At 41.7% G+C, this 27,245-nt stretch overlaps 1 protein-coding gene across 3 annotated transcripts in view; it reads right to left on the reverse strand.

The window, feature by feature from the left end:
• CAB39 (calcium binding protein 39) overlaps window positions 1-5,351 on the reverse strand; it is a gene marked incomplete at both ends in the record, with an annotated part of 44,663 nt that extends 39,312 nt beyond the window's left edge. For all 3 annotated transcript variants that reach the window (XM_080688917.1, XM_080688916.1, XM_080688915.1), the window contains one exon: window positions 5,238-5,351. In XM_080688917.1, coding sequence (XP_080545043.1) covers window positions 5,238-5,351 — 114 coding nt within the window. The remainder of the gene's footprint in view (window positions 1-5,237) is intronic.
• Window positions 5,352-27,245: the final 21,894 nt, after the last annotated feature.

Below are 27,245 nucleotides of genomic sequence, written 5' to 3' on the forward strand. Positions count from 1 at the left end.
GTGGTAATCCAAAGCAGAGATCAGGATAGTTCAGACCAGGTGGTAACAAGGAAACTGGGAGACATTATTACCTTCTGGACCCCCCCCCCCACCCCCCTGAGATAAAAACTCTGGGTTGGGGAGTGAGAAGGAAGTCAGAGGGACCGTTTTGGCTTGAAAAACTAATAGGATGAAGTTATGTAGATCATGACTGTGAAAACGGAATGGAACAGGTTTTAAAGTGTGTGTGTGTGTGTGTGTGTGTGTGTGTGTGTGTGTGTGTGTCTCTCTCTCTCTCTCTCTCTGGGGATGGAACCCAGGGGCATTTGACCTCCGAGCTACACCCCCTGCCCTATTTTTTATTCTTTATTTTGAAACAGGGTCTCACTAAACTGCAGAGGGCCTAAGTGGCTGAGGCTGTCCGTGAATCACGACCCTCCGGTCTCAGCCTCCAGAATGCTGGGATTACAAGCACGCACCACCACACCCGGCTTAATGTGTGTTTTGATTCATAATACAGAATTTATATTTGTCAAATTCCAAAAAGATCCTGCTGTGATTTGAATGTAATCGCTTTAAGATTAAAAGTTAATCTGAGAAGGGCAACTTAACTACACTCCACATTTCCATCTGATAACATCTATCAAGTATTCTTTGATGCCGCTGAGTAAGGTGAGATGGTTTTCTTCATATATGTTCAAGATTCTCCGCCATGAAAGCATTCCTAGATATCTTAGACTTCAACTTTGTTGCTCTATTGGATGAGATACTTTTTCTTTTCTAGATGGCTAGAGTTGGCATTTAGAGAAGTTACAAAGACACTATTCGTTTAGCTGATCTAATAGACTTTCTTCCCTCAAGTGTCTTGTATTTTCTAAACATGTCTGAGTATCAACACTATAATTTCCCCCTCTTTATTTGCAAGAGCTATATTTTTAATTTCTAAATTATTTCTTTATGCATTGGCTAGAATTTCCAGAACAGGTCATAGCAAGTACCCTAGTTTAATGGGATGATCATAGGATTTCAGTATGATACTAAGTCATTTTAAACAGTTTTGATTTAATTAGAGTTTCACCTTTCCACTGTTTTCAGGTCTCAGTTCCTTCTCCTTAACCATGTACATTAGTTGGTACTTTCTTTTTAATCCTGATAAGAAAATAAATCAGAAATTTCAGGGTTTTCCTTCCTGGTCCGAATCTAACTCAGAATAATTGACATGGACTGCTTTTCAGAGTAGCCCCCTTCTTTTGAACTATTTTGCAACTATTTCCCTTTACTTTGTATTATCCTAATAGCTGGAGTTCTGTTCTTGTTCAATGCTGGTTTATAACAAGAGCTCTCAACCTCAGTGCCAATGACATCTTCAGCCAGTACTTTGTCATGGGGACTCTTCTGTTCATAGTATCTCTGGCCTTTACTAACTGGAGGCCATTAATAGCCCTCCCTAGTGTTACAACCAAGAACATATCCTGACATTCCAAGGGGCCCCGCGGGAGGGCAAAACTGGCCCCGGTTGAAAAAAAAATACTGATTAGGCCAAGTAGATGATAGGGATTCCACCAGAGACTAAACATGCCTCCTCTCCCTGTAAGACCGACCTTAAATGCTACCTTCTTAATGAGGCATTCCCTACAGAACCCATCTCTATCAGGTAGCTTTTTTACTTGGTGACAACTCAGGGGAGGAAAAGTTTGTTTCGTTTTATTTTTGGTACTGGGATTGAACGTGGGCGCATTCTACTCAAGTACACCCTTAGCCCTTTGTCCTCGCTAAGTTGCTGAGGCTGGACTGTGATCCTCCTGTCTCAGCCTCCCAAGTACTGGGATTACAGGGGTGCCACAGTGCCTGGTGGAAGAGTTCACTGTGGCTCCTGGTTTTACAGGCCCAGTCCACGGCTGGCCAAATCCGAGGCAGAAGCATCATGGTGGCAGGGTGTGGCTGGGGGCAGCTCTGAGCCCGATAGGAAGCATCAGGTGCTGCGGCCCTCCAGGTGCCACACCCCGCTCACTATGGCGGCACACCGCAAGGTGTGGGTCCTGGGGTTCTGTCTGCAAGGTTTCACAGAGATAGAAACCTTATTTGCCTTTCCCCCACTGCGCGGCCACTGCGCGGCCACTGCACAGCCGGTGCTGACGTCCTGGCACAATCAAGTCAGCAACACCAGCTGTGCCGCTGCTGCTGCTGTCTTCAACACCAGCGGCTTTGCTCAGAGAAGAAGAAGGCCAGCTTGCTTAAGAATGCCCATGAGGAAGCAGCGTGGTGGCACACGCTGGGAGGCTGAGACAGGAGGACCGCGCAGGTTCAAAGCCAGCCTCGGCTGGTTTAAAAAGAGACCCTGTTTCCAAATAAAATATAAAATAGGTTTGGGAGTGCAGCTCGGAGGTAGAAGGCCCCCGGGTTTCATCCCCAGCACCACCACCACCAAAAAAAAAAAAAAAAAAAAAAAAAAAAAAAGAAAGAATGCCCTCGAGGAAGCGGTAAGAAGTTGACCTTTTGAGGTACACAAATATTATAAAATATTTCGTGTGACAAACAAGAAGTATGCATAAAGTAATTTGGCTTCCTGTAGAATATGACTGGTTATCTTAAGGAAAATATTTCGTGTGACAAACAAGAAGTATGTATAAAGTAATTTGACTTCTTGTAGAATATGACTGGTTATCTTAAGGAAAAGCACTGTACACTTGTTAAGCTATGAATTAAACTAGTCACTTTTTTTTTTTTTTTTTTTTTTTTTGCAGGTTTGGGGATGGAACCCGGGGCATTTGACCTCTGAGCTACACTCTCTGCCCTATTTTTTATTCTTTATTTTGAAACAGGGTCTCACTAAGTTGTGGAGGGCCTCACTAAGTAGCCGAGGCTGTCCAAGAACCGCGATCCTCCGGTCTTGGCCTCCCAAATGCCGGGATTACAAGCGTGCGCCACCACTCCCGGCTAACTAGTCACTTTTTCATGAAGTTATTATTTTTACTTGGAAGGAAAACTGACATTATTCATACTGGCTATCTGGCAGACATTTTCTCAAAAATTAATGAAGTGACCTGACACTTTAAGGAATCCAAGCAGTATTTGTTGCCAAATTTGAATACATCATGAATAAGCATGACCACATCTCAGTACTTAAGATTCTTCTGACATAAGTGGTGATATTTAAAAAAGTGAACTTTTATATACTGTATAGAATTCTTGTCAACATGTGAAAACCCTATATATCAGCACTTCAACACTTTCTAAATGACTAATGCATATTATACAATCATGTCTGGGTAAAAAGTCCTTTCAAAGTACAAAGTATGAAAGTTTATTCATGCAGTGTAATATTCTACTGCAATCAGGAAAAGGACAATTGTTGAATTCTGATGTGGTATCAAACAATCCAAATTATCTGGAGTGCTATCAAAATACTTGTCTCTTTTCCATAAAGGATTTTAGATTTTTTTTTTTTTTTTTTTTTTTTTTTGGGTACTGGGGATGGAAATCCAGTCACGGTAGACACCCCTGCTTCTTGCTAGCTCCACTTCAGGTAAACCCTGCATACCATCAGGGCTGTGGGTGCTCCAGACAGCTAAAGGTGTCCAGGAACAAGAGGGCAGCCAGGCTAGGCACGCTCACCTTGAGTTGGCAGGCGTTGCTATGATTTGCCAAATATTCTTTCTACCTTCCTGAGGACACCTGTTTCTCATTTCTGGAGCTGGACTTTCATATCTTCCTATCCTAACTACTTTAATAATATGAAAAAGAGTACTTGAATTTTATGTTTAATATTACCTACCTTACCCAGAAGTTCTCCTAGACTTTATTTTTTTTTTTTTTTTACAAACTGTTTCAATTAGCCTGGTTTCCCAGTCCCAAAGGTATCCAAAATATTAGTAGAATGGTAAATAAAAGGAAGCTAGACAAGGCTAAGATCATCCAGCAGACCATTCTAAAAAATTATGATACCGCAATAGAGGAAAATACAGACAGAGCAAAAATGATAACTGATAGCCACAGAATACGGGACCACTGAGAACTGAAATAATCAGTCATCTATCCCTCAAACTCATCTAAAAGTATCCATACTACACTGCAGTATAATATTTATAGTGAGACTCTCAAACCCATGTTCATAACATTCTAAGAACAAAGGTAAATAGTTTTTAACTTAAAAGACAGTAGTAATTGAGCAGTTTAACCTTCATCTCAAGACAGAAAACTATAAACAAAAGATAAGGTGAAACACTTCATCCCAACTGAAAACCCATTCATTACCAGCAGGCATCCAGCCGATGGGTGTCAGGTACCGTGGGCACAGGTGGGTCAGAAATGACACACTGGTCACAGGGCTTGTGGTTCAGCAAGGGAGGCAAAAGTACAACATGAACATAAGCAGGCTGAAGGCCCTGGTAGTTCTGAGACTCCAAGACAGGTGACCAAATGGTGGACTTTTGTTTTAGTGGGAAGGGATGGGAAGGAGAGGAAAGGGAGTATTCTGGGAAGCCATCTAGGAAAAAGAAATGTGCAGGGTCTCCTGACAGATACATGGAGACTTTGGAGGAAATTAGGAAGGGGAACAAGATTCCAGACAGAAGCAATTAGACAAAGGCAGTAAAGGTACAAAGACTTAGTGGAGGCTGCTGAAGCCTACAGAACAAGGGATAAGGGCTTATAATTCACCTAGAAGAGATCAGATCATGGAGGGTCTAGTGTGCCCTCTTGTGGGGCACTGACGATTTAAAGCAGAGGTATTTTAGAAAGTACGTTATAAAGGTAACCACGAGGGTCCACAGAAAGGTGACAAGGATTTTCTTCTTCAGGAAGCAATGAGGTGGGACTCGGGGAAGGGCTAAATGAGTGACGTGTGCATGCATGCCTCCACGTCCTGTACCTCATCAAAATGTATGACTACAATGCACCAATAAAAAGACAATGAAACAGACTATTCAAAAACCCTTCAGGAAGCAGAATGCATGCTATCTAGTGAAAAATGCTGATTCAGAGAAGAGAGGGCGAGAGAGGACTGGGAAAGTCAGGTAGACTGCGGTGACCAGGTGGCTGAGGGAGCTGGCACAGGGAGAGAACACGGAGAGGAGAGCAGGACCAGGGTCCTCCCAGAAGACTGCTCTCAAGAAGCAGAGAAAACACTGGGGAAGGAAATAAACTTGAAAGCTTTAACTGGAAAATGAGTAAGTTAGAACTATGTTCGTGAGATGGAATTCAGGAGATTAAAAACCAACCAACCAACCAACCAACCAACCAACCAACCATATCCATACCTTTTCTGCTTTTTTGTCAGAAATGTCCTGCTTTTCCAGAACAGCCATGCTCTCCTTGAGGTTCTTCACGATGTCTGCTGGAGATTTGTGGGACTTTCCAAACGGGAACGGCATGACGGCAGCAACAGAGGCCTTGGCTGCACTCTGCTGGCTTGGCCTGCAACACACCACGGGCTTGTGTGAGAAAAAGTGGGGCCAGAGACGACATGCTCGAGAGCCCAGTCTGGGAAGAGACCCAGTGTTTAATAGTCACTTTACCTGACTCTACTAAGTGAGACCCTGTTTCAAAAATCGGTAGAAACTGTAAAACTCATTAATATTTGAAAGAAATGACAATACGGAGATGCTTCAGAATTACAGAACACTGTACTTTTCAGAACACTATTTTACTTCTTTCCAAATCTCCTGCTCTCCTAAGCACTCCTCCAAGGAAGAACCTGCCGAGAGTGCTGATGTCGGTAAGAGCAGTTCCCATGCACAGGGCAACTACCATGCATTTAATTAATTATCTCATGGACTACTACCATGCCCCAGAGGGGCATTATCGTTCCCATTTACAGGTGAGGTTGAGCAAGACTGAGAATCTGTCTTTAGTTACTAAGTAATAAAAACAAGCTGAGGTCTCTCTTGAGCCCAAGTGTCCCTTCCCACCACACGCCCCTCCAGGGAGGTCTCTATCTGCACAACACAGGCAGCAGGCTTCCCGTTTAGTCTCCAGGCGTTCCTATCTCAGTGCCCATGCCGCTGCTCCTCAGCCACGCGCTGGGCTGCCCCGAACATGCACACACTTCCTGCGCATGCCCACACTCGCATCCAGTCAATCCCAGTCTCAGAGCTACAGAGAACCTTTGGTGGCGCCTTGGACAAATCTCCCAACAGATCCTCAAAGCTCTCATGTGACCATTTCAACATATATTCTTTAGACCTAGATGTGACCATCTCCTGTGAAAGACCTCACTGGATAAAACCCTGGAGATAATAAACTTCTGAAAGTTAATTTTTTTGTGGGTAACAGAAAACAACATTTCAGCTACATAAACTGCAATATTGCATGAGCCAAAGAAGGACTATCCCAAGAAGCCACCATGAAAAAACAAAGATTACAGGACAATGGGAATGGCTTGCGAACACGTTGGAAGTGACAACTTATTTATTTATTTATATTTATTTATTTTATTTTTTTGCGGGTCTGAGGATGGAACCCAGGGACATTCATCCTCCGAGCTACACCCCATGCCCTATTTTTTATTCTTTATTTTGAAACAGGGTCTAAGTTGCAGAGGGCCTCACTAAGTAGCTGAGGCTGTCCGTGAACTGCGATCCTGTCTTGGCCTCCCGAATGCTGGGATTACAAGTGTGAGCCACCATGCCCAGTAGTTACAATTTACTAAATCAACTTAAAAGTTATAATCATAGGCATTACGCAGTCTCATTTCAAATATAATAAGATAATACTTTTCAGAAGAACCTTAGGGATCACTTAATTATTTTTAAACCGTGAATTCCAACCATATATTTAACTGTCCCAGGAACCTCCCAACCTCCCAACCCTCCACCAAAACAAGAGATAGGTCTCAGAAACCTCAACCCTGCTGCGCCTTTCCCCAGTAAACACAAATAATGTCTGTTGGAAAGCATCCTAACACTTCTTTTGAACTCTGCTGCAGTTTTCATTTGAAGAACTTGAAATTTCCCCCCTAAAGTGTAAGACACAGTGACATACATATCTGTTTGCAAAGAATAAATACTTAGCTGGGCATGGTGGTGCACACCTATAATCTTAGTACTTGAGAGGCTGAGACCTGCAACTTAGTGAGAAGCTGTCTCAAAATACAAAATAACAAGGACTGGAGTATAGATGAGAGGTAGAACTCTCTAGGCTCAATTCCCCACTGCCACTGTATAGACACATACGTACATACATGTGTAGGGCAAGAGGATGCAGCTGAATGCTCATGTTAAACCTACAATCAAGTCATGAACAAGTATGTTAGTCATAGCTCAACATGTTTTGGTATGTTCTGTATTAAGTCATGAACAAGTATGTTAGTCATAGCTCAACATGTTTTGGTATGTTCTGTATTAAGTCATGAACAAGTATGTTAGTCATAGCTCAACATGTTTTGGTATGTTCTGTATTAAGTCATGAACAAGTATGTTAGTCATAGCTCAACATGTTTTGGTATGTTCTGTTCTGACCAATCTCTATCCCCAAATATCAAGTAACTTAGTTTTTGTCACCTTACAAACTTTTTTTTATTCAAATTAAAACCGTATCTCCAATAACTAAAGAGATGAAGTCTGACACGTCTTCCATTAGGTTCTCAAAATTTTTTAAATGCTGAAGTTCACTTCTATAAGAAGTGTGGTTGGACTACAGGGGAGTCACTCTGAACTAGGTGTTAAATTATCTCTCTGACTAGGGCACACAAATTCTGAATCATTTTTTCCCATTACCTTAAAAAAAAAAAAAGCCTTAGAGGGGGGTGTGGGTTACTTCTAAATAAATATAGTGGGTCACAGTCACAATATGTTCTCTGAAAATATTATCCTTTCTATCTATAACTCTCCAAACAATAGCAGTGATGCTATATATGTCAGTGCTGGGTGGAGACTGGGAGTGTTTAATGCTATTTTGAAGGAAGTGTTACAATGCTGTGCAACAGAGATATTTTCAGCTCTGGCTCAACGGTGGAAGAGGTGCCTTTCCAGGGTAAAGGAGGTTTAAAAGGTCCACACACTAAATGTTGGTCACAGGAAAGCACAGCTGAAGAGAGATAGGAGATTCACCCCCCAGACGCCAATGCCATTTTAGAGCCCCCCCTTTTACTTAGGCATCTGGGGAAGTTTCCAATATGGTGGAAACAGTGCAGATGTGAGGATGTGGTGCAGCAAGAGATCACTTCTCCTCCGAATGCATAGACAAAGGGGGCAGGTTTCCAGAGTTAAGAAATCCCACCAGGCGATTTCAGAAACAACTACTCCAGGCCTTCTCCAGACTGTACCCCTTCAACAGGGCCTTCTCTTAAACTGTACCTGACTTCACTTAATAAACCTCTTCTATGTCCCACTAGTGCCTTCCATTTGAAACCTCTCTCTTGGAAAGCAAGGGTGGGGATGAGAGATGGTCACACTACATTTACTTCTAGGAAAGAGTATTACCCTTTATCAGTAGCGTGTAGGTAAAACAGGCAGACATTATTCAGTAGGACTGGATCATATTAGTGAAGCTATTCATGGCATACTCATACCCTACCCCATTTTATGTATTCTTTTGTGATTTAGTTTTTAAATTACAGCTAAAAGATTAAGTTAAAGTATACTGTTCTCATTTTAGAGTATGGCAATTCTTTTATTTATGTCCTTGGACCCATTTAATACAACTGAATGACCCAAGATGCTGAAGGCAAAAACAAGAAAATAATAACCCCTAAAACTTCTGCAGTAGATAATTTGTTTTTTACATCTAGGTTTGTTGTGTGTTGAACTTAAATAAATATTGTATGTACTAAGTGATTCAATTTTTAGAGTATTAGAAGTACAAAAAATGACTAAAATTTAAGAAGCCCGCATGTGATGTCCAAGTAGGTAATACATATGCCTGGAAAGATGCTAAGAGGGTAAGAAAAGTAATGCTTTAAGAAACAGAGCTTTTGGTGGCAAATGCCTATACTCCCAGTTACCTAGACGTCTAAGGCAGAAAGACCCCTATTGAGGCCTGGCTGGGAAACTTAGCAAGATCCTGTCTCAAAATAAAAAGAGCCCAGGATGAATTCAATCCCCAGTACTAGGGGAGGGTTAAGAGAAAAGTTCTCAGGGGTTGGGATGTAGCTCACTGGCAAAGAGCTCGCTTTTCAGGTGTGGTGCTCTGGGTTCGATCTCTGGTTCCAAAAAGACAGAAAAAAAAAAAAAAAAAGAGCCCCTTTAAAAAAAAAGGCTAAGAAATAAAGTTCTTTAGTGTCAATCACTACACCAAACATGAGGAGGGGGGAGGGGGAACTGGGTGAGGACTAATTGGGTGATGTGCATGGATGTCTCCACCATCTTGCATCCCATTAGATGTAGGACTAAGCTGGGCGTGGTGGGCACACTTGCAATCGCAGCATTTGAGAGGCTGAGATAGGAGGATTATGGTTCATGGCCAGCCTCGGCTACTTAATGAGGCCTTTTGCAACCCAGTGAGAATCTGTTCCAAAATAAAGAGTAAAAACAGGGCTGGGGTAGTGTAGCTAGGAGGTAGCATGCCCCTGGGTTCTATCCCCAGTACCACAAAAAAACAAAAAAAAGATGTATGACTACAATGCACCAATAAAAAAAATTTAAAAAGAAAAGAAATAAAGTTCTTAAACATGTTAATGTGGACAGTACTATGCATTAATTTTGTGTTGCTAATCTACAATGAGCACAATGAAGAAAATAAAGCAGCTAGAGGCAGAGACATTTGTATCCTACACAATATGGTGAAGCCATAGATGTGTCATACAAGCATGTTCATGACGCCAGAGACAAAAGAGTTGAAAGGTGTCACCTCTGGAGGGGGCAGAAAAAGGGTGAGAAGCGGGGAAAGGGTGAGAATACGGTATTTTTTCCTTAGAAGCCTTTTCTCCCTGATTCTTTCAATTATACATACATGTAACTTCGATAAACATAAAGCCTAAATTTAAAGAAAAAGAAAACAATGGATAAAATAAAACAGTTCACCCATAAGATTTAAAAAGTACTATCCAGCTGGGCGTGGTGGCGCACACTTGTAATCCCCTCGCTTGGGAGGTGGAGACAGGAGGATCGCGCAGGTTTGAAGCCAGCCGCACTGGCATAAGAAACCCTGTTTCAAAAATACAAAATAGGTCTGGAGTGTAGCCCGGAGGTAGAAGGGCTTCCAGGAACCCCAGTACCACCAAAATAAATAAATGAATAAATAAATAAATAAAATAAAAAGTACTATCCATCAAACATCTGAATGAAAGGTAGAATAATAAAGTAACATACCAACTTCCTGACCTTCAGAGCTGGGCAGAGACAAGAAGCGGCAGAGCGTCCCCAATCCTGACGTGGTCTACAGTGTGGAGCTTATTTACCTTACTACATGTGTGCGCACACACGAAGCTTTAAAAGAAGAACCAGTATAAACTCCGATATTTTCTATTTTATTCAGTTTTGCTTTTCAAAACACAAAGGTGACTGGACACATTTATGAATCACTAATTGGTTTTAGTGATAATAAAGAGGAATAGGAAGACTTGGAACCAAACAGGCTTAACAAGGACTGAACGTCATGTTTCAGTTCTCACTTCAGTCTTCTTACTCTAATCCATACTCAAGATACAGAGTTAATTCATTCACAGAACACACGACCTTCAGACAAGGCTCAAACCACAGAGAGGCACCTAGGCCGCCAGAGGGGACTCTGGCCAGGGCCGCCTTCTCCTTGTAATGGCGGCAGTGCCTTCCAAAAAGCCAGGCCAGACCACAGGCAGTGCCACTCATGCTCCCTGCCCTCAAGGGGGTGAAGTCTTTCTCATCAGCAGTACTTCCTTAGGTAAGAGAGTGAAGGATGTCAGGGCTCAAGGAGAATCCACTGAACCAGGCCCTTCCTCAGTAACCGTTCACTGCCCTTAGAGGAAGCTCTAAACCCTTGACCTTGGCTTTCTGGGCTGCACCCATCCCTAGCTTGAGCACGACCTCTGGTCTCTCACCTCTGATCCACACCCACAGCTGTCCCTTTCTGGAAATGCCAACTACTTCTAAGCTAGAGTAGTATATTGCAAATATAATACAAGTTATACTTTTAAAGTTTAGATGGTGGGTGTATGGGTTTTCATTATTACTCAAGTTTTCCACACATTTAAAAATTTTCTTCATGTTTTTCAACAGCTTAAACTATTCTGGACATAAATGGAGTTCGTGAAGGAAATGGACAAAAATATACATGCCAATGGAAAAAACTCACTTAGCTTTCAAATACAACTCTTGTCCCTTTAAAAAAGTTGTTTCATAAGAAACCTCAGTGGGATGTCTTAGACCGAGCCAAAATTATTAATGTGGCTGGGCCAAGGCATTGCCATTAACAGCATCCTCAGGTAGGCTGTGGAAACCCACATCTGCATTTCCCCAACTGGGGCCATGCTTGCCCTTGATGGTAATCAGCAGTGTGTGCTGGAATCCAAAGATAGAGAAGGCAGAAGGGGAGGAGTAACTTGAAAATGCAGAGGCGACTCAGCACATTACTTTCACAGTCAGATGAACACTGCGCTGCATCTGGTGAAAGGAGTCCACTGGATGCTGGCTCTGCCCCGGCGTTCATGCACTGCTCCCCACTGGGTTTCCTTCCTCCAAGGAAATGTTCTGCACTGATTGGCTTATTTACCTATCTTTCTATGTAATCAATGACCCAGCTCTAAATCAATGTTGATGTCCTTCAAGGTTCCACTCTTGAGGTCTCCTTACCATACATTTCTCCGGGTGATCTCATCTATGGTTTCAACAATCTAAAATCCATTACTGATCCAACCATTCACTCTTACATTTCCAACTGCTGCTGCTCTCTCTCTCCCAGCAACCCGAACCTTGTCTCAGTCCTTTTCTGTCACCCTTCAAAGTGGATGGACCTATCATCCACCCACTTGTTGCAAGTCACAGAAAACTCCACTTGTTTAGTTCTATGTAGAATCAGTGAATTCTATTTTCTAAATCTCTCCCCATAGGCACTGAGTATAGCCTCTCACCAGGTTGCCAATGTGGCCGATATCACCTCTAGAGGACTACTGTGGTCTGAATGTCCCCCAAATCATGTTAGAAACGGAACCTGCAACACCCAGGTTGGAAAGTGAGACAATGAGAGACAGGTGTTCAGGCCGTGAGGGTGAGGCCCTCGTAAGCGAGCATGTAAGGACGCCGCTCACTCTCCTGCCACATGAGGACACATGGTTTGTCCCTTTTCGACTTTCCAACTTCTACTCTATGAGGTGAGACCCTGTCACACACCAGATGCTAGCGCCGTGTTTTGGACTCAGCCTCCAGAACTGTAACAAATTTGTTTTCCATATTACCCATTTTCAGGTATTTTATTATAGTAGCACAAACAAATTAAAACAGGGATGTTCTGGAAATCTGGGCTGTCACAATGAACTGGTCATTTACTGACCCCTGGAAACCATCATCACTGCTTTTCATGTTGTTAATCACGTAAACATAGCCGTCTGCTAGTTTCTGAGGATGGATGGGGTCCTAATAATGAGTCTCTCTATCTGCTCCTGCATCTAAGCCCACCACTGAGAGTTACATTTTTACCTTAGGAAAAAGTAAATGGTTACATTGTTCATTCTGCAAAACCGAAAATGAACAATTACGTAAGGTCGCCGGGTGTGGTGGCGCACACTTGTAATTCCCGCGCTTGGGAGGCGGAGACAGGAGGATCGCACAGGTTCAAAGCCAGCCTCAGCTACTTAGTGAGGCTCTCAGCAACTTAGTGAGACCCTGTTTCCAAATAAAATATAAAATAGGGCTGGGAATATAGCCCGGAGGTAGAAAGCCTCTGGGTTCCACCCCCAGTACCACAAAAAAAAAAAAAAAAAAAAAGGAATTACGTAAGGTAGAAAGTGAAAATCATCTGCAAAGCCTAGAGCTAGCCATTGATGGGCTGGCGTATTCTCCTTGTATTTATTGCCTTCTATTTGTAGGGTTTTTTGTTTGTTTGCTTGTTTTTGCAATGGAGGCCTGCTCTCTTCTCCAAAACAGATGGAGACCAGATGAATATACACAAGGTCACTTCTCTCACAAAACACAAAGACTTCAAATCACTGCTCTGTTCTATTAATATTCATGAACAGAAGAAAGCTCCACCCCAAGAAAGTGCTGGAGAAGATACAGAAGAGCCATTGGGAAAAGTCCGGAACGTTCAAGTTAAGACTGGTAAGCACTATCCACCTTTAGCAATCTAAATGCTCCTGGCTTATGCAACACACTTGCATTCACCTATATACTGATAAATACTGAAAAGAAATCAAATGGCCCATGAGCCATTCATCAGGACACATTCATCCATTCACTCAAATAGTAACGGTGTACTTACCATACGCACAAACTTAAGGTATCGGGAGTGCCTGGTCTCAGAGAAACTTTCTGGTTCGTATGGATGTGGGTGTATGTGTTTAGAGACAATAATGAAAAGCTGCTAAATGACTATACAGCCTAGACAGCTCATTCACAAGACTACACGAACATTTGTTAGACCTGACTCACACACTTGGTGGTCAAATGCAGAAAGTGTAAACAAACAAAAACCCACATACGACTTGCAAACAGGGACTAACAGGGCCATTAATCAAGCAGCCGTAGAAAGTGTGAAATGTAGTACATACATGAACTTATTTTTTTTCAGAAAGCTTGTTGTAAAAGCAAACTCTGCTTCTAGGGTTGTTACTTGATTCACACAACCACTGAGCATGGACAGATACTGTGTTGAGCACTAGACTCTTGGCAGGACAGGGCAATTAGAGAAAGCACAGTAGTTAATTACATGGGCTTTAAGGAAAGCTTGAGTTCAAATCCTCACGTCCGCAGGCCTTAATTCATTGAAGACTCTTCTACCCCGCTGTGGTGGCACATGTAATCTCAGGATTTGGGAGGCTGAAACAGAATTGTAAATTTGCGGCCAGCCCAAGCAATCTCATAAGACTCTGTTTCAAAATTTTAAAAAATAGCTGGGCATGGTGGCGCACGCTTGTAATCCCCGCGCTTGGGAGGCGGAGACAGGAGGATCGCGCAGGTTTGAAGCCAGCCGTGCTGGCGTAAGAAACCCTGTTTCAAAAATATAAAATAGGTCTGGGAGTATAGCCTGGAGGTAGAAGGGTTTCCAGGAACCCCAGTACCACAAAAAAAAAAAAAAAAAAAAAAAATTAAAAATATATTAAGAAAAAAGGACTGGGGGTTTAGCTCAGTGGTAGTGTTTCTGGGTTCAACCTACAGTACCACAGACACACAGAAGACTTTTCTAAACCCCTTTTCCTCATCTCTGAAATGTGAAAAACAATAGCTACCTTCTAATGTGGTTAAGAATTAAATTACATGTTTTTAAAGTATTTAGCATAGCACCTACATATAATAAAACTCGAATAAGCAGTAGCAGGGAAAAGTTATTTTCCCCTTGCCGCTAAAATCTGACTCATGACTACTACTTTCAGAATCCAAATGGATAGATAAGGAAGGTATTTATCACATAAACTGGATAGCAATATACAATGGATTAAAATGAGTGATTTTTTTTCTCTAAAGCCTACATTGAAAAGTCTTGATTCAGCTTCTGGATGGACATGAGACACACCCTTCTTAGCTGCAAGTAAGATGCAGTGATTCAGCTTCATTAAAATAAACTATGAGTAGCTTTAAGAAGCAGCTGAATCTTTGGTTGATTACCAAAGCTACCGATATAGCTCCAACTAAACTGGGTCAAACCATATTCAAATGCTCAAGAGCACAATCACACTGGACTATTCTGCAATTAATAGGTCTTGACCAGATTTTCATGATATGCAACAGACTGAAACTCTTTGTTTTTTTTTTTGGTAGTACTGGGGGTGGAACCCAGAGGCTTTCTACCTCCGGGCTACACTCCCAGACCCATTTTTATATTTTATTTGGAAACAGGGTCTCACTAAGTTGCTGAGAGCCTCACTCAGTAGCTGAGGCTGGCTTTGAACCTGAGCGATCCTCCTGTCTCAGCCTCCCAAGCGCAGGGATTCAAGCGTGCGCCACCACGCCTGGCTAATTGGCTTATATATTAATATTTTTCATAAGGTTAATTATTTATAATGTTCATATAGCATTTTTTTCTGATTATAGAAGTAGTACTTTAAAAAGGTAGTTCAAGATGAATTCCCACTCAAAGGAACGAGGGCTCCACAAAAGAGCAGGAAATACGCACGAGACGAGCTTGGGACGTGTTACTCCAGAAAGCAAATACTAAACTGGTCACGCCAAAATGACAAGAGCCAAGCTGGAAATGACCCACAGGCCCAAGACGGTAATATAGGCATAAAAACAAAAGTGATCACACATTCAGGAGGCTGAGACAGGGGGATCACGTTTCACGAAGAGCCTCAGCTACTTTGTGAGGCCCTTTGCAATTCAGTGAGACCCTGTTTGAAAACAAAGAACAAAAAATAGGGCTGGGGGTATAGCTCGAAGGTAGAATGCCCCTGAGTTCCATCCCCAATACCACAAAAATAGTGATTACAATTCACTGACAATAAAATTAAATACCTCTATATAAAAAGTATTAAATATTTAACAATACTATAAGACAAATATTAAAATCCATTAAATTAACACCAGAAAAAATTACTGGTCACCTTGAAGAGTGTGAAGGCAAACGACTCAATAAGCTAAAAAGTGGTAAATAAAAGAGAGTGACACGTTTAGCCTCTTTTCTGTACAGTCTGTTTTACAGGGTTAACTAAATGTTAAGAAAAATTCCCATTTTGTAATCCTTGCTGAAATAACAGATCTAGCAACAATCATCAACGGCCATTAAGACTACCAGGTGCGCAGCAGATGGAGACCTGCACATGGGTGCGTGGTCTGGTGACAGGGCACATGCTCTGTGACTAAGAACACGACGGACACCGATGTGACTCAGGGAGTACAGAGCATCACCCATAGAAATTTTTTGTTCTATTTCTTCCCCCAAAATTACAACTTCAAATTCATTCACGTTTCTAGAGCTATCGGTCAGTCTACAGAAAACATGGGGGTACAGGAACAAATTGAACAACATCACAAGAGGCAGGAAGTCAAGTTCAGGACAGGACACACGACAGGACGAAGGTTAGGTTTCTTGAACAAATCAAATAGCATGAGAAGAAAAAACGAGAAGGCAGTGGAGACTGACTGGTAAGTAGTAAAAAAGACTCATGATTAAAATAAACCAACTGAAAAAAGCTATGCTGGCAATCAGGGAATTATATACTAGGTATGATGATTAAGGAATCGCTGTTACTTTTGTTAGATATTATAATGCAGAGGTCCCCAACACCCCCTTTTTTGTGGCACTAGAGATTGAACCCAGAGACATTCTACCTTCAATCTATACCCTGTCAGCCCAATTTTTTTTTATTTGAAAAGTGTCTCCCCAGGTTGATGAGTCTACTTGCTGAAGCTGTTCTTGAACCTGCGATCCTCCTGTCTCAGCCTCCCAAGTACTGGGATTACAGGTTTGTGCCACCACGCCCGGCTACTACCACCACTTTTAGAAAAAAAGCTGTTTAGTGCACCACTGAAAATCTACGTCTTTAAGCAAATAAACAGGAAGGTGTAGTGACAGGCATCTTTTATATGTCTACGTTTCGTTCCAGTGTCCCCCTGGGGTGGTATTGCCCACCTTGGGGACCTAACTATGGAATACGGCACACATGCAAACAGTGTTATCAGGAAGACACAGGTATGGAAAACTGATTATGATCTGGAATCTGCTGTAATAGACCAGGGTCACCCCTCTCAAGGGCACAAGATAAAACAAGGCAGCAAAGGTGCAGCCGTGAATTCGTCACACCAGAGTCTATTTGTAACGTACTGAACATTTTCCTAATGAAAAAATTAGTATATAGGGAAACGTTTCTAGTTGAGGAACCGGTATGTTTCTTTAAATTAGTCGCTGGACAGTGAACTTTATAACCTATTGTGTTTTGTTTTGCTTAATTTTTCCTTGTCAATAAAATAAAAATTAAGCAGGGCGTGGTGGTACACACTTGTAATCCCAGCATTTGGGAGGCTGAGACAGGAGGATTACGGTTCGAGGACAGCCTCAGCTATTTAGTGAGGCCCTTTGCAACTCAGTGAGATCCTGTTTCAAAATAAAGAACAAAAGATAGGACTGGGGGTATAGATTGGAGGTAGAATGCCCCTGGGTTCCATCCTCAGTACCACACACATACACACACACCAATCAAAATTAAATGTTATGTCTAACTGCGAAATGATCACTTTAATCTATGTTTCTGACATAAAAATAACACCTCCCCCCCTACAAGATCTCAGAGTTCTCTTATTTAGCTATTCCAATCTATTGATGTCTCATTTTGTCACTGCAATTCAATTAAAGAAACTCACATTGTTGATGGCAAATGGGAATTAATATCGCGGGAGAGAGGCGCATGGGAATGTGTTCAGTAATAGCTTTATAGTGTTTCTCCCTTTCCTTCCTTCTTGAAATAATTCTTGGAAACTACTGCAATGTCAACATGGACAACCCTTGTTGGGAATACCTTTACCCCTTAAAAACAAAACAAAAAAAACAACTTAAAAAAAAAAAAAAAAGATTGGCCCATCCCAGTACTTGGGAGGCTGAGACAGGAGGATAACAGGTTTGTGGCCAGCTACTTAGTGAAGCTCTCAGCAACTTAGTGAGACCCTGTTTCAAAATAAAGATAAAAATACGGTGGGGTGTAGCTCAGAGGAAGAATTCCCCTGGGTTCCATCCCAGTACCGTGGTGGTGGGGCGGGGAAGTAGCCCATAACTCTGCGTCACATCTTTTAAGAGGATTTTTACTGCAAGTTTCTGATATGCACTGCATAGAACTAGGCAGTCAATGCTGTATATTACTTTCCATTTCCAACCAATTCCCTTGAGCACACACATAGGTCTGAGTGGCTTCTCCAAAGCTCATCTTTTGGGAAAATGCTGACTTAACTAAAAAGAAAGCTTTTCTAGGTATACATATGCCTATGCCCCCCCCTCAAATTTTTTTAAAAAGATTTTTCAAGCTGAGAATGGTGACACTGTAATCCCAGTACTTGGGAGGCTGAGCTAGGAGGATCACAGATTTGAGGCCTGTCTCAGCAACTTAGTAAGATCCTCAACAACTTAACAAGACTCTGTTTCAAAATAAAAAGGACTGGGGGCGGGTGTGTCTTGGCGGTAGAATGCTCAGTACCAGTAAAAAAAAAAAAAAAAAAAATTTCTTTTTCAATCCCCAGTAGCAGAAAAATTTTTAAGAGATTTTCAAAGAATTCAATTTTTTTTTAACCTTTTTAGAATTAGAGGTGAAAGCTAGACCATTGTTAGTGGAATATTTCTATGATTTTAAAGCTAAATATACCCATCACATGTCATATGGACCAGTTAACTTATTTTGTAGTATAAAATATAAAATAATTCTTATGCTAACCTACTTTTTTCCTAAACAGTACTGGGGATTGAACCGAGGGCCACTCCACCATTCCCCAGCCCTTTCTATTTTGAGATAAAGGTCTCACTGAGCTACTCAGGCTGGCCTCTGACTCGCCATTTTCCAACCTCGGTCTCCTGAGTTACTGGGCTCACAGGCAGGCACCACTGTGCCCCAACATACTAACCTATCTTTAATAGTATTCCCACAAGTACTTGAATTTTTCTGTTAAACCTTGAAAAATTTATTTTACTAACATTAGACTTGAGGAATGTCAAAGTAGGAATGTCTAAAATATGCTAGCTGGGCATGGGGGTGCATGCATATAAACCTAGTACTTGGGAGGCTGAGACAGGAAGGTCATAGGTTCTAAGTCAGCCTTAGAAACGTGTCAAAGTTCTCCTCAACTTTAGTGAGACCCTGTGTTTCAAAATAAAAAATGAAATTAAAATAGGGTGAGGAGTGTAGCTCAGAGGTAGAACGAATGACCCTGGGATCAGTACATGAATGAACGAAAGAAAGAAAAGGAGAGAGAGAGCAAGCAAGCAAGCTAGTTGTCACGATAAAGTTCATTCTTCATTCAAGAACAAAGCTGAAAATAACTGCTTATAGGAAAGAGGGCATTGTTTTTTAAAGAAAAGTCTTTAAAAAAGGCAATAGCACAGCCAGGCGTGGCCATCTTGTGATCCTAGTACTTGGGAGGCTGAGACCGAAGGATGCAGGCTCACGGCCAGCCTCAGCTACTTAGTGAGGCTCTCTGCAACTTAGGGAGACCCTGTTTCAAAATAAAGAAAAGAAAATAGGGCTGGGGATATAGCTCAGAGGTAGAATGCCCCTGGGCTCCATCCCCAATACCACAAAGAAAAAAGGGGGGAAAGGAGGGAGACAGAAGACACAGCAGCACAAGTCAGGCGTGGCAGCCTACACTTGTAATCCCAGTACTTCGGAGGTTGAGACAGGAAAATCACAGATTCGAGGACAGCCTCAGCAAGTAGTGACTCATCAATTTAGCAAGATCCTGTTTCAAAATAGAAATAAAATGGGGATGGGGTATAGCTTGTAGGCAGAATATCCCTGGGTTCAATCCTCGGTACTACATACACACAAAATAGCAATTGTACTTGTAAAAGGCTATATGTTAACTTTAAAAACAGGAACCTCATGTTAAATCTCAGATACTAAGAGAATCCTATTACTACTTTATTATGATATGGTCAAGTTTTATTATGGTAATTTCAGCTTCACATGTAGCCATTACGGATTTCAAAGACTAAAGTTATGATAATTAAGAAGAAAATATTTCAAGCTATCTTAATTCCTTCTGGAACAAGATGTGGCACACATAAATTTAAACAGTTCTAGAATTTATTTGAAATTATGGGTGGAAGTGTTTTCACCAAACTGAACACAGCGAAGTAACTCCTACGAATTGGGAGTGCATCGCACGCAGAGCTCCGCGGCTCCATTCTTCTAAGTTGTGACAGGCTCCCACACGATCTGACGTCTGCTCTTTATGCAGTATTTGTTTCTGCCCGAGTACTGGATTTCTACTATCTGTGTTGTTTTAAGAACAGTGGCTTTCTTAGGAAGAAAGGCGCCATCAAAAAGGGAGCGCTCTTCTTCCTGGTTTCCTTCTAGTCATATCAGAATGACTGTCAATTTCTCAATCAGTTTAACATTAGCATACAGTTGAGTTTAAAAAACTAAGGTGTAGTCATTATGTTTCAATTTTCTGCATGGACATAGCTTGCCCAAATTTTCAGTATACTTATCAATAATTCTACATTAGTTTAATACTGTCTTTTAATTATGAAAGTATACGCTTTCATCATTGCTGGACCAATCCAGCTCTTTTTGAAGTCAGCAGTGGGTCACCTTAGGATTTTTCCAAAGGACAGACTGTTTTTCAATTATTTTAGCAAAAAGACTTGGGTTACAGACTCTGGGTCTTGCCTCTGAATCACTAGATATGTTCTTCCTTTCTCTGCAAACGGACCCAGCTTTACTATGTCTTAAAGTACAAGTGTAGTTATCCCTAGAAGTCATATAAAAAAGTGAAAGAAAAGAATCTCCAATTCCTTGTCTTCCTCTCTACTAATCAGACCTGACAGTCGCTGAACTATCAGTTTCCTCATTTTTATAGAAATTGAGGAAATGATCCCTGACCTGCCCACCCTAGAGAGCTATTTATTCATAACAAATGTCTAAACAATGGCTGAACAAAGGGCTGCTCTGACCACCGAACGACCAATGTTCTGTGCAAGTCCTCTGTGCCAGACACCAGAGTAAAACGAAGCCAAGAGAGACCGTGAGGCACCTCAGTCTCCTGAGTGGCTGAACTACAGGTGTGCAGCCATGCAGGCTTCCCCTCGGCCCTCTGCTCGACTCGGCTCTTTGGGTTTGAACTGCTAATCCCTGATGACCAGGAATATATGTTCAAGCCTATAATCCATTCTTATCTCCGTTGAAAAACAGCGTGCACATCTCTGCTGCCCATTAGTCTACAAGATTTGGAGCCTTTCTTACGGATTTTTAGGAAATTGTATAATTATGAGTATTAACCCTTTAGCTTTTTTTGCAGGTATGCTCTCCTAGTTTGTCCAAATGATTTAGCTTTGTCGCTTAATGCAAAATGTTTTAGTATTCTTACAGCTTTATGTTCAAAACTCTTCCTTTAAAAATTTGGCATTTCCTACTAGGCTTGCAACTGCATGCTGACTATGGATTTACATATCAAACATTATTTACAACTATACAATGTATACAATTCAGAAATAAGCCTTCCATGTGGAATCTCATTTAACAAATCTTACTACATTATCCAGTGTGAAGAGTGGTTGTTTATTTTTTACAACATTGCTGAGTTGTGGGCAAAGAAGTCCATCAACAAATCTACTATGACAAAAGAATAGGAGTCTTCTCCAATTAACCATCAACTAGGTTATTTTAGAGTGCATTAAATATTCTTTAGACATGGCAACTATGTTTTAATGTATGTTAAATAAGTATGATGCTGAACTTGTTCAAATTTATCTTTCAAAATTATAGACATATGACTTGATATTTTAAAACCTGAACATGCCTTTCAGAAATGGAGTCCAACTAATGATGTGACAGAATTCTCAGTTCTAGACCTCATTCCAGTCCAAGCCAAGAGTGAACACTAGAACTTGTTGGACTTGAAGTAAGTTGACAAAATATACCATTAAGCCTGGGCAGCCATTTCAGTGGGCATTAAGTAGGAATATCTTGAGGTGGACCTGAGCACAGAAGGATCCAGGGGTGTAGTAAACTGAAAGTGAGAGATAATATTAGGAAAGAAATCAAACCATTCTGAACAATTTATCAGACATGCTAATTTATACATCACCATCTCCACACTACTCTGTTAAGCACCATAGGGTCATATTCACTCCGTGCTACATCTAGCATGGTTGGCAGTCGATTCCTACTTGAGAGAGAGCGAGCTGACCACTCGTGGAGGGGCACCCTCACCCTCCGCATTCAGTGTGTCCCTGCTCCTCCCAGGGCGCGGGGTTCAGGCTGGAGAGAGGAGCCTCTGCAAATCCACTGCCCTCCTGGCCCTGACCAAGCCTTATGTGGGCTTTTAAAATGCACGTCTACCCACTTGTGAAACGAGGGTTAAGCAAATGAAGCAACATCTTGGTCAACAAAAGGACCAGTCTATAGAGAAAAAGACCAAGTCCTAATTCTCCAGGAGGGGTCTCGGGAAGACAGCTCTAACGCTTTTCCTGGGAGCAGTATGAGCTAATTCTTGGCTGTAGCAAGTCTCTGGATTACTGGATGCATTTCTCTTATCAGGGAGAAACGGACTATATGATCTGACCAGCCAAGACTGCCCATCCATGTATTTCATAAATGTGGTCTTAACCTTCATTAATAGTTTTAATGGTCACACTACACAGCTTAAGAGCTTCCTATTGACAATTACATCGACGCCAGACTTGTGTGTGTAGACTCTGTGGTGGCAAGCCACACTCATGGTTTACTCCTGCATCTGGGGACATGCCTGGAGGACTGAACAAATACTCCCAGTAAGTTTCTTCTGATTTAGATTTGGTATACAGTCTGGCACTTAAAATTCTTTTCCCGAGTCCTGACTGTATATTAGCTTCCCTTACCAGAACTCTGTCCATTACAAATCTGGTCAGCAAGTCAGACAGGTCTTTCTGTTACTCTGTTAAAAGTACAAATAGGTCAGGGAAGACCGTGCAGAAACTTTCCAACCAAGGCCTGCCATCAATTTCTTTTGTAGGCAGCCATCTAGACAACCACAAGGCACAGGCCACAGAAACATTTTACCACTCCCAATGGTCGGTTACAGACTTCTCTGACCTCATGACACATATTGATTCATGCAATAAAAAACAAGTATCGTCACACAGAACGGTCCTTACTAGTTAAAGTTACACTAACACTATTTTATTTTGCTCCAGGCTTATGCCTGACTCTCTCCCTCCTTTAGATGCTGATCATAACTCACTAATTTGATTTCACAACCCACTAATAAGAGGGAAACTACAGTTAGGAAAACAAAGATTTAAAAATCAAGCAGATGGGAGGGAGAAAAGGGAAATTCCCTAATGTACATAATGTATATTCACAAACATGTCAAAGGCAATCACTAAGCCAAACATGAGGAGGGGGGGGGAGGGAACGGGGTGGCCCCCGGGGAAGGGCTACATGAGTGCTGTGTGCATGTGCGCCTCCACCACCTTGTACTCCATTAAGATGTATGACTATCTCATAAAAAATTTAAACATCAAAAATAATGAAAAATGCACCAATAAAAAACTGGTGCACCAATAAAAATTTTTAAAAAATCAACCAGAGTAACTTTTACTAACAACAGCTATCATATTCATAAAGCTGAACTTCTCAAACTGTCAAAAAGCAGAAAGATGAGCCAGGCGTGGTGGCACACGCTTGTAATCCCCACGCTTGGGAGGCTGAGACAGGAGGATCATGCAGGTTCAAAGCCAGCCTCAGCTACTTAGTGAGGCTCTCGGCAACTTAGTGAGACCCTGTTTCCAAATAAAATATAAAATAGGTCTGGGAGTGTAGCCCAGAGGTAGAAAGCCTCTGGATTCCATCCCCAGTACCACCCAAAAAAAAAAAAGCAGAAATATTTTATCACATGATGTAAGACTTAAATTACAGCTTCACATTACAAAATTATATAGAAATATTTGTAATATACGACTCATTTCTATGATCTTTTGTCAATATTGACCTGCCATTTTTAGATTTATCTACAATGATTCATTCACAGATATTCTAAGAATTTAAGTAACTTTATCATATTTTTTAGAGAAAATGTGAAGCCAATTTCTAGGCAAATTAGCACTGTATTTTAAGATAAAGATTAGTCAATGTTCACATTTTAAAATGTGAAACTACCAATCTTTCAGGATGAAATTACAATTTATTTTTACTCTGGTTAAATTTATTATTTGTTTTGCCACAAGGTTGTACAAACACAGTCCATATGACCATGGGTAAACATCATGGTCTCCGAACCCACATTTTTATAAATAAAAGCAAATAGCTAATCCTACCCTTTAAAAGACAATTCTTAAAAAAAAAAGGCCCCACTGAAAACTTGAATATTTTTTATAAACAAATTAGAAACTTTGAAACAAAAAATCTCTTTTCTGCATCTAAGAATTAAAAGTATATTAAAATGTTGTGATTCTAAAAAGTTATGCCTGATAATGGTAAGATGATCTTTATATTTTGTTTTTATTCATTCTGAAGAACTCTATTTTGAAAAAAACAAATTTCGTTTTAAAATTTATAGCCTTAAGCTTATTTTCATAGAAACAGACACAAACCTGGAAAAATCACTGTCCTTCAAAGTCCAAGCACTACTATTTCTGTTCTGGCCGAACGCCCACAAAAGCACAAACATGCCACAAAACCAGCCTGCGCTGAACCACCAGAGCTGGGATTTAAAGGTCTGCTTTCTTCTTAAACTGCCCAAAGGCTGCTGTATGGTGGTAGAGGAAATAGACTTTGCAGCGTGTGTATTTAGAGTCACAGAGTGCACTGTTATATAGCCCTGTAGACAATCACGTAGAACATCCTACCAAAGATGGCATCTGAGAATTCTTCTAACCAGTCATTGTGTTTCCCACCCTGCCATCAGCACACTGACTTATGAAGGCTGGATCCTGGGTTGAGCGAAGAAAGTTCTCAGCAATGAGGATAAAAACGTTTAACTTCCGAGGAAGTAACTGAACCTCTAGTGTCAACTGAAGTGCGGAATCAAATATAATAAAGCTCTTGCTTGTGCTTTTGGAGAAAAAACCTCCCAGTCACACAGTCAAAACCCACCTCACAGGCCAAAAAGATGGGAGGATGCGGAGCGCGAGCAGGAGGCAGGGCACACAGACTGGAACACGGACACCGGCCCGGCCACCAGGCCTGGTGAGAGCCCCGGCTAAGCCACGTGAGGAGGTCGGCGGCGGAGAGGCTTCTTCAACTGCCTCTTGGGAGACTGAAGTTGCTGGATAGGAGCCAGAAAATGCATTCCACTCGACTGCAGAACTGTATGCCACCACCCCAACTACGATGAGAAAACAAATGATCCTGTAATTTCATCAGGCTCCGGTGGGCAGTAAAGAGTCAAGTGAAAATAGAGGCTGAAGGTGAAAACCCACTGCAAACCCAAGAGCGGGCCACAGAATAGCCACAGGCTTTCTTTTATTGCTCAAGGAACATTCCACTCTCGATGGAGTGGTGCTTCCAGCCCAGTGCTGACATCATAATGTAGTCAAACTGGAAAACGTGCTTTTTAATATGAAGCTGCATCTAAAATGCACAACAAAAGCATCTGAGAGCCAAGAAAGCATAAAAAGTCACGTTGTAGTGAGAGGTCCCTAAAAGGAAGTGCTATAATAGTAAAATTTACTTACATTTAAAAACTTACTAGCCGGGCGTGGTGGCATACACTTGTAATCCCCGCGCTTGGGAGGCTGAGACGGGGATTGCACAGGCTCAAAGCCAGCCTGAGCTACTGAGTGAGGCTCTCAGCAACTTAGTGAGACTCTGTTTCCAAATAAAATATAAGATAGGTCTGGGAGTATAGTCTGGAGGTAGAAAAGCCTCTGGGTTCCACCCCCAGTACCACCAAAAATAAATAAATAAAAATAAAAATTTACTTCCCTCTACAAATTCTGAACACAGGATTTCATCTTTCCTTTACTATTTCAGCAGGAGAATACTACTCATGCAGGTGATCCTGACTAAGTAAAATATTTGCAAAAGTGCTGTTACCTGCAAAAACCAAGCAATCCAAACATAGATAGATGATCATTCCTGCACAAACCCCAACAATCTATCTTCTGATTTTTAGCTCTCTCAAATACTGGAGTTACTGTTAATCATATCATCAACTTAGCAGAAACACAACAGTTTGAACAGGAAGTTCCACTGATTAAATTCTATTTCTGCATGTGTTTGAGAAGGGATGCGGATAGGGTGAGCTTATTCTATAAAAGAGGGAGACTGGTGGTTTTGGCCCTTGTTTTCCAGACTAACACGGCACTAGTCATAGTTCTAACAGCAGCTTTTGTGTGTATGTGTGTGTGTGCTACTGGGGGGTGGATCCCAGGAGCTTTCTACCTCTGGGCCACACCCCCAGCCCTATTTTATAATTTATTTGGAAACAGAGTCTAAGTAGCTGAGGCTGGCTTCAAACCTGTGCGATCCCCCTGCGTCAACCTCCCAAGCGCTGGGGTTACAAGCGTGCGCCACCACGCCCACCTCTAACAGCAGTTTTTTTTTTTTTTTTTTTTTTTTTTTTTTTTTTTGGTGGTACTGGGGTTCCTGGAAGCCCTTCTACCTCCGGGCTATGCTCCCAGACCTATTTTATATTTTTGAAACAGGGTCTCTTATGCCAGCGCGGCTGGCTTCGAACCTGCGCGATCCTCCTGTCTCCGCCTCCCAAGCGCGGGGATTACAAGCGTGCGCCACCACGCCCGGCTAACAGCAGTTTTTAAACCCTGTTCTAGCTAAGGTGTGGAGCAGAAAAGGATTCACTTCTCTAGCCCAAATACCTCATTCCCATCAGTTCTATATAGAACAAATAGTTTAAAGGCACTATACTATCTCATGACTTATAAAGGAAAAGGTTCCTAATATTCTCCATTTCTCTAAAATTCTAGTTGAGTATGTAAGTCAGTGTTTTACCGCTATAACAAAATACCCAAGGCAGGTTAACTTATGAAGAAAAGGTTTATTTAGCTCACAGCTTTGGAGGCTCCAACACACGGCACCTCCATCGGCTCACTTCTGGCGAGGCCCCTGGATGGGTCACGTTATGGTAGCTAGCACAGCTCAAGAGCAAGTGATCAGAGCTCCAAGACGAAGCCGGAAAGCAATGAGTGTGGCCTTCTCAGGAGAACCAGAGGTCTCAGGAAAACTACCTTTCTCTTTGAGCACGGCTACCAGTGGCCTAGGAACTTGTCAAAGGCCTCACTCTTAAAAGTCTTACCTCTTCAACATTACACACTGAGGACTGAGGCTCCAATGCACAGACAAATCCAAACCACAGCAGTAAGGAAAAGAAAAATCTAATCTAGCACCAAGGTATACAGTTCTCTAACATGATAAATTTGTTAAATACTCTAAGATCTAGTGTCATCAATTTTCATGCCGAGGTAGAAACAGGTGTAAAAGGGACAGCCTGCCTGGAGAGAGGTTTCTAACTCAAGTGAAATGGCACTAAGGGAAAGCATCTAAGGCAATCGATGCTTACTGGGCGGCAAAGCAGAGACTTCCGTCATTTCTCACAAGAGCCAACTGGTCTCCACCCTGCATC

Source organism: Muscardinus avellanarius, assembly GCF_963383645.1.
Source record: "Muscardinus avellanarius genome assembly, chromosome: 2".
Lineage (NCBI taxonomy): Eukaryota > Metazoa > Chordata > Mammalia > Rodentia > Gliridae > Muscardinus > Muscardinus avellanarius.